The 12,345-nt window shown below is 30.3% G+C and overlaps 1 protein-coding gene across 3 annotated transcripts; it reads left to right on the top strand.

Moving 5' to 3' along the window:
• The first annotated feature begins 7,842 nt into the window (after positions 1-7,842).
• On the top strand, positions 7,843-11,938 carry LOC107012128. Of its 3 annotated transcripts, none has more exons than XM_015211871.2 (3): positions 7,844-8,025; positions 10,284-10,464; positions 11,089-11,938. In XM_015211871.2, exons 1-3 carry the CDS (start codon positions 7,901-7,903, stop codon positions 11,131-11,133), a joined length of 351 nt encoding a protein of 116 aa, XP_015067357.1. In that variant the 5' UTR covers positions 7,844-7,900; the 3' UTR covers positions 11,134-11,938. The 3 variants fall into 3 exon arrangements, 2 of the variants coding, with proteins under 2 accessions (XP_015067357.1, XP_015067358.1); XM_015211872.2 differs by lacking the exon at positions 11,089-11,938 and adding an exon at positions 10,544-10,804 and having other exon boundaries at positions 7,862-8,025; XR_003577456.1 differs by lacking the exons at positions 10,284-10,464; positions 11,089-11,938 and adding an exon at positions 8,122-8,557 and having other exon boundaries at positions 7,843-8,025.
• The last annotated feature ends 407 nt before the right edge of the window (positions 11,939-12,345 follow it).

Raw genomic sequence — 12,345 nt, 5'->3', positions numbered from 1 at the left:
TATATACACATGCAAGTACATATATTTTCGTCCTATACACTTATAATTATACAATAAAAATACTCCCCTGCCCAGTTTCTTTTGTCTTTCTCTCTTTCTCGTTTTATACAATTTTTAAATTATATCTAATTTCTTTGTTTCTCGTTTTATACAATTCGATTCAATTGTATATTCCTTATCAAGTCTCTTTTGTCTTTCTCTCTTTCTCATTTTATACAAATTCAAATTGTATATAATCGTTCTATACACTTATAATAATACAATTCGTTTTATACACTTCGTTTTTATACAGTTCTCTGCCCAAGTGTCTTTCTCTTTCTTGTTTTATACACTTCGTTTTATACAATTTGCTTCAACTGTATATGTATAGCGAATTATACAGTTTCTATGTTTGCTATGGAGCGCAATTATGCAAACTTTGCTATAGCATACAAATATGAATTTTTTATTTGCTATATGTGAAAGTTGCCCTTTTAAATTTGAGACTCAAATGTTCCTTCCTGACCTTTTTTTCTTGTCTTTTAAATATTATACATTATAATTTATTATTACTTAAAATTATTTTTGTATAATTTTAAATATGTAAATTCATTTATTAAAAAAATAAAAATTTTATGTCAACATTGAATCAAATTTTTGTAAAAATAATTTCTTAAAAATTTAAATGCATCACACGTTGTAAGAACTTACTAAAAAAAGAAAATTAGAGTTTACCTTATGGGGGTGTTGTCCCTTTTGCCTTTGATCGTGAGTGGTCATTTGCGCTTCACAGCAGCACACCAAGAATGAAAAGAAAATCAGAATGGTCCTACACGTCACAATTTTCTTAGTAATAAATTAATCTCTAATCAGAAAAAGAAAATTATAGAAGGTAATTTTTGCACATTTCCCGTCTGTTCCTGCAAAAAGTACCCCAAATCACTAGGAGGAGATCCTTTCTCGTACTCATCAATACACTCTCTCTCACACACATGCATATATATAACAACAGAAAAAGGTCAAAAATACCCTTAAACTATCTAAAATTACTCATTTATACCCTTAAACTATATTTTGGCTCAAAACTATCCTTCCCGTCAAACTATTGGGTCAAAAATGCCCTTCTAATTAACGGAAATTGTTAAATGCCGTGTGGATGCTACATGAATAATTGACATACTTTGAAATCGTAACTATAATAAAATAAGAAAAAATATTTACTAACCTACGATCATGAATATCCACTTTGAAACTCAGCCCCGAAGAAAGCTACGAAGCCTTAGCTGCGAAATTAGGGGAATGTTGTGAAATCCTAACTATCATGCTTTAAAATCGTAAACATAATAAAATAAGAAAAAATATTTACTAACCTACAAGTATGAATATCCACTTTGATACTCAATCACGAAGAAAATTATGAAACCCTAGCTGCGAAATGATGGAGAACCGGTGAATATATCATTTCTGAAATAGTGAAATGAGGGGAGAAGTGATTAGGATTTAGGGATTTAGTCTATGTGGCAGTAGAACCTTATTGGCATGCAATGTGGCATCCACACGACAGTAACAACTTCTGTTAATAAGAAGAATATTTTTGATCCAATAGTTTGACGGGAAGGGTAGTTTTGAGCCGAAATATGGTTTAAGGGTATATATGAGCTATTTTGGATTGTTTAAGGGTATTTTTGACCCTTTGTATTTAGTCTACGTGGCAGTGAAATCCTATTGGCATGCAATGTGGCATCCATATGGCATCCACGTGGCATTAAACAACTTCCGTTAATAAGAAGGGTATTTTTGACCCAATAGTATGATGGAAAGGGTAGTTTTGAGCCGAAATAAAGTTTAAGGGTATATTTGAGCTATTTCGAATAGTTCAAGAGTATTTTTGAGCATTTACAAACATAACAATAAAGATATATACATATGGAATTTAGTGAAAATAAAGATTAATAACACACATAAATGAAGAAAAAGATAGATGTCATACCTTTAGAGTTGAAGTTCTAATCGCAACATGCCTAAATCAAGTATATTATAAGGAATAGTCTCTTGAGGTGTATATATAGGTGAAAGTGTGTGTATTGTATATAGAAAAAATGATTTAAAAAGAAGAGGAGAACAACAAATGTATATTCAGATAATATAAAAAGTAAATAATTAATTGCAATATGTCGTTTAGCGATAGACATGTCAAGCAGTCAAGTCAAAATTGAAGAAAAAAATTGATTTGTGATTTGTCTACGTTAATTTAAGGTTGAGAAAAATCCTTGACCACTCTTGACTACTTTTTGTATTAAAAAATAAAATAAATCAAAATAAAGTCAAATCAAACCAACATAATACATATATAATACTCTCTCACACACAGAAATACGTGCGTGCACGCATGCAGCACACACACACACTCACTATATAAATATATAGAGAGATAGAATTTACTTTAAATAAAGATTAAGAACACATAAACAAAGAAAAAAGATAAAGATCATACCTTAAAAGTTGTATTAAAAATATAAAATAAATCAAACTAAAGTCAAATCAATCTGGCATAATAAATATATAATACTCTATCTCTCCCAAACACACGTGCGCGCGCGCAGCACGCACACCCACACTCACTATGTAAATATATAGAGAGAGATAATTTACTTAAAATAAATATTAAGAACACATAAACAAAGAAAAAAAGATAAAGATGATACCTTAAAAGTTGTAGTTAAAATAAAGATTAAGAACACATAAATGAAGAAAAAGATAGACGTCATACCTTAAAACTTGAAGCCCTTATGTCAACACGCCCAAATCAAGTGTATTACAATAAATAATCTCTCCAAGTGTGTGTGAATATGTGTGTGTGTGCGCGCGCGTATTTTGTAAAAAAAATTAATTGTATTAGGTCGTTTGGCGATATAAATGTCAATTACTAAAGTCAAACTGAAGAAAAAAAACTGGTTGTGCTTTAACTAGGTTGATTAATGTTGAGAAAAATCTTCGCGCGCTCTTAATTATTTTTTGTTTTAACAAAAAATTAAATTAAACTAAACTCAAATTAAACCGATATAATGCATATATAGTACACTTTCTCTCTCACACACAAACACATTGTGTGTATTGTGTATAGAGAAGGATAAAAAGAGGGGAAAATGTAGAACTAGTAATTATTAAGTATTAGCGCATTATACAAAATTAAATAATTAATTGTAATATGTCATCTAGCGTATACAAGTAAAACGGTCAAGGCAAACCGAAGAAAAACACTTTATTATTTGACTAGGTTGATTAGTATTGAGAAAAATTTTCAGTCACTCTTGATTATTTTTTGTATTAACAAAAAATTATATATATATATATATATATATGTATGTATGTAGGTATGTATGTGTACAATTTAAGCATCTAAATAACTCCTATAACAATAGTTTGACTTTTCACCTATATATCAATAGAGTTTTTACAAAACAAAATAAACGTATCCCAACAGAATTAAATAGATAAATTAAAAAAGAAAAGAATACACATTCCAATTGATAAATAAGATTGCATTCCTTAATTTTCTTCCATTTGTTATTTACCTTCCGCAATCTCGCAATAATTAATTAATGTTGCTCTCTTATAACCTTAAAACAAGTATTGTAACTGAAATGAAACTCTCTATCTTCTTTGATAACTGTTTCAATGATTTAATATAAGAATATATCATTTTTAATTTCACACGATAAAAGATGGGGTGTAACAAATATGTATCATTTTTTTTTGTGAGTTTGATTGCTAAAATATATAGTTTGATTTTATTTGTTTTAAGATTTTTTGTTGTTTTTGTTGCTTGGATTTATATGTAAATTGATGTATTAGCCATTAAATTTTTTGCTTTAATAAATTCTTTCGTGTGTTGTTTGGCAGTAGTTTTGTTTGTAAATTGTTAAAACGGATTATTTAGCAAGGTTGTGTATTATGGAACAATTCATTGTAATATTTGACATATAATCAAAATCAAATTTAGCAACCTTTATGGATGATATTGATCTAGACACAAATGTTAAAATAATAATGCACAAGTTTTAATTAAATTAATTATACAAAACAGTTGACAAATTCTTGATTATATCTTGATTTGATGTAAGGATTTTGTATTATAATACATTGAACATCAAAACTTAATCATGAATGTACATCACTATCTAATTAAATTGATAGTACAACATATTTGATTCTTTTAAAATTAGGTTATGGTGTATATCTTGGTGTACGTAAGATATATTATTGATCATGTTGAAGGGACTATAGTTTAATCATAATACACCATTTACGCACACCATAATTAATATGTAATTTTAATAAAATGAATATACTTTCAATTAGATAATGATGTTATGCATTTAGTTAATTCTAGTATTGTGTTAGTCACTTATTGTGACAATATTGTTTAGGATAACAATGTAAGTGACTAATATTTTTTAGGATAACAATGTTAAACCTTCACGTGAGTGTTCTATTACCCCTGAATAATGATATTATTCATGTTATTTTTTCTTTCATCTGACATAGAGAATGTATACGCCCTCTCAAAAAGAGTGAACAATCTAAATAACTAATATAATTTTATTTTTGTAGCTATTTTATTATAAAATAAATTTTCTTATTATTTTAAGTTTTTTTCTTTTTCATTTTACTCTTTGTTTTGTCTTTCTTCTTCAAAAATTCATTATCATCTCCATTGAATCTTATCACTTTAAATGTCACCATTTTTACCACAACTTCACCTTCCTTTTTTTTTACTACTTTAGTTTTACAACTTTAATTTTAAAATTTTATCTAAATGTTTTCTTACATTTTGAACAATTTGACAAACTCATTAGATTTCAAGATGATTAGAAAGTACTATATAGTTTTTTTTTTATGTGGTTTCAATTAAGTTATTTCAATTTTCGGACAATTCATTTATTTTTTTAAAATTGTCATTTCTAATTTTGAAGTTATATGAAAAAAAAGTAATTGTTGATACCTTCAAATTTTTAAATTTACTTTTAAAAATAATTAGTTTTGTTATCAATAATTCAATAAAGTCAAAAGAAAAATATGAATTCATTTTTATAAAAAATCATAAAGAATTTGACTGGCGAAGAAGTAGAAAAAGAGAAAAAAAAATGGAGAGGGGGGTTTTCTTCTTAAACTCTGGGGCTAATTAAAAAATAATGTAACAATATCTATTCAAAATTATTTAGTGGGAGCAATAGAACGGTTGCAAAGTTAAAATCATAATTTATGATATACTTTGACTTTAAGTTTTGTTATCTTATCACATTTTTATATCTGATTGTTTTCTATCTTACAATATCTATATACAATTTTTGTAACAGCAAAAATAGTTTATATATGATGTAAAAATCACTCTTAACCAAAGTAAACAACAAACAATACGTCTACCAAATAGGTGGGATAATTTGTAATTTTGATTTTGTATGATTGAAATTTTTACGTAATGATATTGGTGATTTTTTTCATATATGTTGGTATAATTATTTATTAATTTGATGGTAAATATTGATAGATAGTTAAAGCTACTATGGTGAAGGCATCATATAGTTGGAAAATGTAGCAAAAAATAATTTTATAATCTTGTTTTTTTGCTTTGTGTGCAATTTAATTGTTTGTTGGTGTAAGTTTTTGATTGTGGTTAAAAATAATTGTGCACCAAACTTAATGAACAATGTACACTATCTAATATACACTTTTTTATAATTAAAATTACGGTCTTGGAGTGTAATTGTTTATAATAGGAATAAAATTTAATTATATTAGAGGAAATACATAATTACCCTATCAAATTTATAATCTTTTTTGAAGTAGACACCTTAAGTTTGTGAGGGTCCTATTACCCTACAAAACTATTTTTAATCATGATAAATACACCCTTTTAACTCATTTTCAGAGCATGCGCAATCTCAAATTTGAGAGGCGCGTGAATGGGGCAAAATTAACCCCTAAACCAGTATTTTACTGCCACATGGTATCACCAATTAAATTTTTTTTCTTTATTAAATGTATTACTTTCCATCTTTCACAGATCTCCATTGATGACCATTGAAGAGCTCTCCATGTTCAGTAGAAGAAATAATTCTTTCCTGTCAATCCATTAATTCGATCTATAAACCTCTGTGAGATGTCATATGAACTTCTTGAGTTTGCGAATTCTCAAAAGGTCTCTTTTCTATATCAACCAAAAAAATTCGTTTACAAATTCACTGCTTTTTCCTAGCTCTAAGTACCCAACAATCCGATTAGCCAAATTTAAGGAAGCCAAATAGGAATGATTTAAAAAATACACCTTGGATTGTAAAGATTAATACACGTTTGTACCATTTAGAGTACCATAAATTGATAGATCGATGAAGGTCATGAGAAGCCATTTGAACTGCCACCATGAAGTTCTCCAATGATGGAGCTTCTTCTATCAACCACTTTTAAAGTTCTACGAACATCTGCAATGAAATTTCTAAACATTTTCCTGTGATCGAGAATGTTATCTTCATCGTGATTTATGCATAATATGTTTAAGATTAAAAAGGGAATCTATCAATGTTTTGAGCGTCTGGGTTTTACCCTGCTCTTTATTAAAGGACCAGGAAAAAAAATAAAGTTTAATTATTTTATTTGGGGTGAGACACACTCGCTGACAATGAGACTGCATGTGCTGTTAAAATGGTGTATTTATTACAGTTGGAAATAATTTCGTGGGGTAATAGAACTTTTACAAACTTAAGGTGTCTACTTAAAAAAATGATATAAGTTTGATGGGGTAATTATGTATTTTCTCATTATATTTTGTTGTAAATTATTTATCATGGTTAAAAATAATTAAATGTATACCATTTTGATATAATCATTCATTTTTTTTTAAATTAACATGTATACAATCAAAGAGGGAGAAGTAAAAAGAAATCTACCTATAATAATTGAAATGAGATAAAAGAAACTCAATGCATCCCGACTAAGTTCTCACAAACGTGCACTTCCCTTATGCATCGAACTGCTTCACCAATGTGAATAGGTTTTACATAATGATAGGTTGGTTATATACTCTAATGCGTCTTCCTTCTTCGAGCCTTTTGGTACGTATTGCCCCCCTAACCATAGATCAGATCCATCAGACAAAAAACTCAATTCCGTACTGCTGCTGAATCGAAAAAAAATTCAATAGTATTTGTATCAAATCAATAAGGATTGTTTAGTGGTAGAAATCATATTAATTAGATGATACATTTTCATTCTCAATATATTAGCATCCAAATCTAAAAACATATTTTAAAAAAAAAAGGAAAAACTACATAAATGGGCTAACTACATATTCATATCTCAATTCAAAATAATTCAAGAAATACTTGTTTTTTTAATTTCTTTTATAATTTATACCCCTCATTCATTAAGGCTGATAATTTTTATCTAATCGATATTAAATCAGTATATATAAATATATAGTTGTAATATCATTATGGTTTCACCTTCGTTCTTTAGTCAATGATACTATATATGTGCAATATACTATAGCTTGTCAAAAGTTATAAAAAAATACAGTAACTATACAATATATCTTATGTATATATGAACTACGCACAAACTATACGTTATAATACACTCACAAAGTTGAATAATTACTTAATTATACATATATTATATAATAATTATTCACTCTTAAACGACTTAAAATCACCTCTTATTATTTCAAATATTAAATGTGAAATCTTCTTGTATTTTAATTCTTTAGAAATATAATTCGCCCGAAATAATTTACACATCAAAAAGTGAAAAGAGGAGGAGCAACAAGAAGCAGAAGAAGACAAAAAACACGCCAAAATTTGTAAATTAGAAGTAGCATTAATATATTAGTTCTTTTAACCTAATTCGGCCTCCATTTTTCTAAATGGCAAAAGTAAATATTGTGAACGCCGTACAGCACTTCTTCGGATTTTTTTGTGTTCGGCGCGCCGCCGTTGCCCTCCGGTGCAAAAGGAATTACGTATACACAGCATTCATCGGCCTCACATGGTATAACTATTTGTTTATTTTTTTTCTCATAGCTAATGTTTATGTGATTCTGTTTTTTTTTTTTTTAATTTATGTCAAAGACTTAATTCTTTTCAGGATGATGACTAGCGTAAAGTGTTGGGATTAAGCGTTTTTTGGTATTTTTTCTGAAGGATGTGTTTGATTTAATGGATGAAAATTTCGGATTTCTGATTCTCGGATTTTTATGAAATGGGAAATGAGTAAATGGAAATTAAAAATTTCCTGGGTTTATCATTTGTATAGTTGTGGCTGAAAATGTGTAAAAGATTTTTTTTTTTGGGGGGGGTATGACTTGCTAAAGTCAATTTGATAGAGGTTTATATGTGTATATAATCTAGATATATCCGTGTTTGGCGTAATTGGTAAAGTTATTGTCACCTGACATAGAGGTTACGGGTTCGAGTGGTAGAAACAACTTATTATGAGTGGTATTATTGCTCATCACTTACAGAATTCAATAGAAATTGGAACTTATGATTGCTTTAAGTCTTACTGTATGAGTGGTATTATTGCTCAAGCCTTGCAATTCTTGCTTATCACTTACGGAATTCAATAGAAATGGAAACTTATGATTGCTTTAAGCTCAATTGCACGATCAAAAGTGTAGAATGAACATTTAACTTCTTAAATGTCATGATAGGTACGTAGAATTGAAAGATAATAAATCTCATAAAACAGTGAGCAATTCATTAAGTGGAAACTTAAAATATAAAAATCGATAACGTCATAAAAGAAGCAATGGAAGGCTACATTAGAAATTTTACTAAATAAAACATGACATGAGTATGGTGTTTGTACAACTTCTAAGTCACACACAGGTCTAGGCCTTGACTATACCCAAAAATATACAAAATGTCACTTCATAAGCAAATATGCCTCAATGATACATAGGTTTCTCCCAAAACCAACAGAATGAGTGGAGTGTCTAGCAAACATCAGTGCCATCCTGAGAATCCATATGTGCATCACAAAAAGAAGCAGTTCTTGGACAAAAGAGAAGTGAATAAGTCAGTGAATGTGAAATAGTACTTACAATCTTACATGATGAGGTGAAATATTTGGTAGCTTTGACCAGCTTGCTAAATGAATTGCTATGGTTAGCAGTCTTTGATGGATAAGATATTCATCTTTCAAAAGTTGTTATATTTCAGATGTAAGATGTAAGAGATGACATGTTGCACATACTGCGAATAGGCAGTATTAACTTCTAAAGTTCTCAACTCTCATTTAAGTTTGTCTAGTATGTTTTCCTTTTATAAGAAGCTTGAATTCAGTACAAGTGCTATAATAATATCTTCTACATCGTCTAGATTCAAGGGACACATTAAGAGTAAACCTTGATTTTCTCAAAATTTTGTTCTTTTCCTTCATCAACAATATGGTACTACAGTTCTGGATTTGATTGTCAAACAATGTGTAGCCATGACTCTCTAGTCCATACTTGCTTCATCACCTAGTGTCATATCTAATATGTTCTTGTAAACCTCAAACATTGTCCCGATCCCTAATCCCTTCTTTTTTAGTTGACTTGCCATTTCTAAGGGATAAGTTGATCTTTTAACACACGGGGTTGCTCCTCGTTAAGGAAATTGCTAGTTAGATATCAGCTACGCTTCCTTTTTATGGAATGTTAAGTAGGGATGAGAAGTAGAATAGAACTTTAAAAGGCCTAAATGGAAGTGATATTAACTCTTAGGGAGAATAAGGACCTCTTCAAGTTTTCTAATCCAGCTGGCATTCTTGACTATCGGATCCTAATGGTATTGGATATTGGGTCCCGCCTAGATGATACATTGATTCTTTCAATAGTATGATTAGACATTTAGTCCTAAATTCTGCTTTTCTCTTCCTTTCAGATATTGTGTGCTGCGCTGTTGTGAGGATGCACTAGTGGATTGGTGGTTGTAAAATTGTGATATTGGCAAGGGGGTAAGTATTCATCTAGAAAATGAGTCTCATGAGATACAAGTTACATGCCTCTGCAAAGATATATTATGCAACCAAAGAAACATAGCAAGTTTATCTACTTTTGCTTGACCCAAAATACCCAAATGTTTTTCACCTCCTACGTGTCTTTTACCCCATTTTCTTCAAACCCATTTTTTTGCCTACTTTTGAAGTTCATAGAATTTGAAGCTTCAGTAGATGTGTCTGATGTGTAGTTAAACTGCTACGCAGTGTCTTTTACATTTGCTTGATTGTGTTTATGTATCTAATTACTCAATTCTTATGGGCAGCTGCGGACATTTTTCTGTGGAGGGACTAGAAAATTACTGCCAGTGTGCTTGGGTTTGCCACTTCACTTTGGGTGCTTTTTTAGTTGCATCAGAACCATTTGCTTACGTTTGTTTGCCATATGCTGATCCTTGCATTGACAGTCCTTTTCCTTTGGTCCGATGCATCCACCTTCATCAACAAGTAAGTATACTCTTTGACTTGCTTAGTAATTTGTCTATCCAGTTATACCTTAGGATTCACCTTGAAATATATGCACCAGATCTCCACCTCAAATTCCAGATGTCATTCTGCCTGAAGACATTGTCCTGGGTGTTGCTGCTTTAGTCAGGACTGAAATAGACAAAGGTCTTGAAAATAATTTATGTTGCTGCTGTATTCAGGACTGTAGGTTATCATGTCCTTCTTGTTAATATTATCTTCCAAAATAATTTCTGCTACGCCATCATATCCGTAAAGCTTTCATTGCTAAATTTATTTAATTTTTACTTCCATCCAATTAATGTAGTCTATTTTTTTAGTCCGGGTGGTTTTACCATTCTTGAGCATAGGAGTCCCGATGCTCAAAATGAGATAAAATAATGAATGCACATTGATTACTAACATAGGTTAACATAGGGCAAACTGAGCTCCAAATATGTTCAAATTCAACTCATCTCAAATTTCTAATGCTAGCCTTTTGAATGGCCCATCTTTGCGGGTAGTTAGTTGTGTCATTAATCTTTTCTATGTAATTTCCCTATTGATAAGTAAAGAAACATATATGATACTTTTTAGTTAATAACATAGTTTTGGTTCTCGAAGCAGTGTTCCAGAAAGCGAGATGCGAGCCTTCTACGCTTCACAGACTAGAATGAGTATGTGAGCGCTTCATTGCTTAAAGCGTGAAGCGGAACCTTATCGTTTTTTTCGATTCACGCCTCCCAGAACACTTACTTGAAGGGATTACCTAGCTGATAAGGCATAAGAGTTACAAATTGGAGATTCCAGGTTTGAATCCCAGCTGCAACACATGGTGCACCCATCTAGTCTAGTCTTGGTGGGCAGCACTACGTTATCAATATGTGCCATGGACTCCAATACTTGCTATGTTTCCATTTTTGTAGTATGGTGTTGAACATTTCTCTCAGGTTACCTTGTGACTTCTTTGGTGCAAGGAAGTTAGACTTTTGCATATTAGTTTAATAATTTCCCTTGTGGGATGGACAAATTGACCAAATAATTAGTTAGGGTGCATGCAAGCTCTAGGGACACCATTAGTATCACTTAGAAAATGAACTGGGCACTGTAGAATATATGTCCAACTATGGAGAAGAGTTCTAGTTATACATAGTTGTGAGTTGTGACATAATGATAAATACCGCTAGTGAGACAATAAATAACTTGATCCCCATTATGTATAAATTCCTTGATGACTTAAAGTTACTATCACTATAGATAAATGTATTATATGTCACCTTATGTTTCAAGTATAGGAAATAAGAACATGTAGGTAAGTAGGTTATATGGGAGCTATACATTGTTTATTTTCTAAATATTTCAGTTTTGCGACTCAATGAAATGTAGTGTGCAAAACAATTTTTACCTCCATGTGGAACTTTCTCTAAATATTATTTTCTAAGAAATTGCTTCATGGCTGTTTCATGTATCTTTGAAACTCGAATATGTCTTTCATTATACGTTAAAAAGCAAAAGTTCCCTTTAATTATTCTACAGATTACATATATATTGTAGATGGTTTTTACTTGAAGAATTTGCACTACTCAACAAGATTGCAAGTTCTATTCTCTACAATTATTAGTCTTTCTGTTCTTTGCATTTTAGGGGAAGTTTTGACATCTTAGATGCTTTGGAACTCACACATGAGATATTCAATAATTGTATCCGGGTTCAACCTCTTTTCAGAGTTAGATGTAAAGTATATGAGTTTTCTAGGCTATTGTCTAATACTATTGAATATGAACTAGTTTTGCATGAGTTTCTTTGGGCAAAGTTTATTCAACAATCGTTGTCCGGATAAAGAAGACATATGACTGTATATCCTTGCAAGTGAGAGAGAAAAGT

Source organism: Solanum pennellii, chromosome 3, assembly GCF_001406875.1.
Source record: "Solanum pennellii chromosome 3, SPENNV200".
Classification (NCBI taxonomy): Eukaryota; Viridiplantae; Streptophyta; class Magnoliopsida; order Solanales; family Solanaceae; genus Solanum; species Solanum pennellii.
This window is presented reverse-complemented; position numbering and strand designations above follow the sequence as displayed.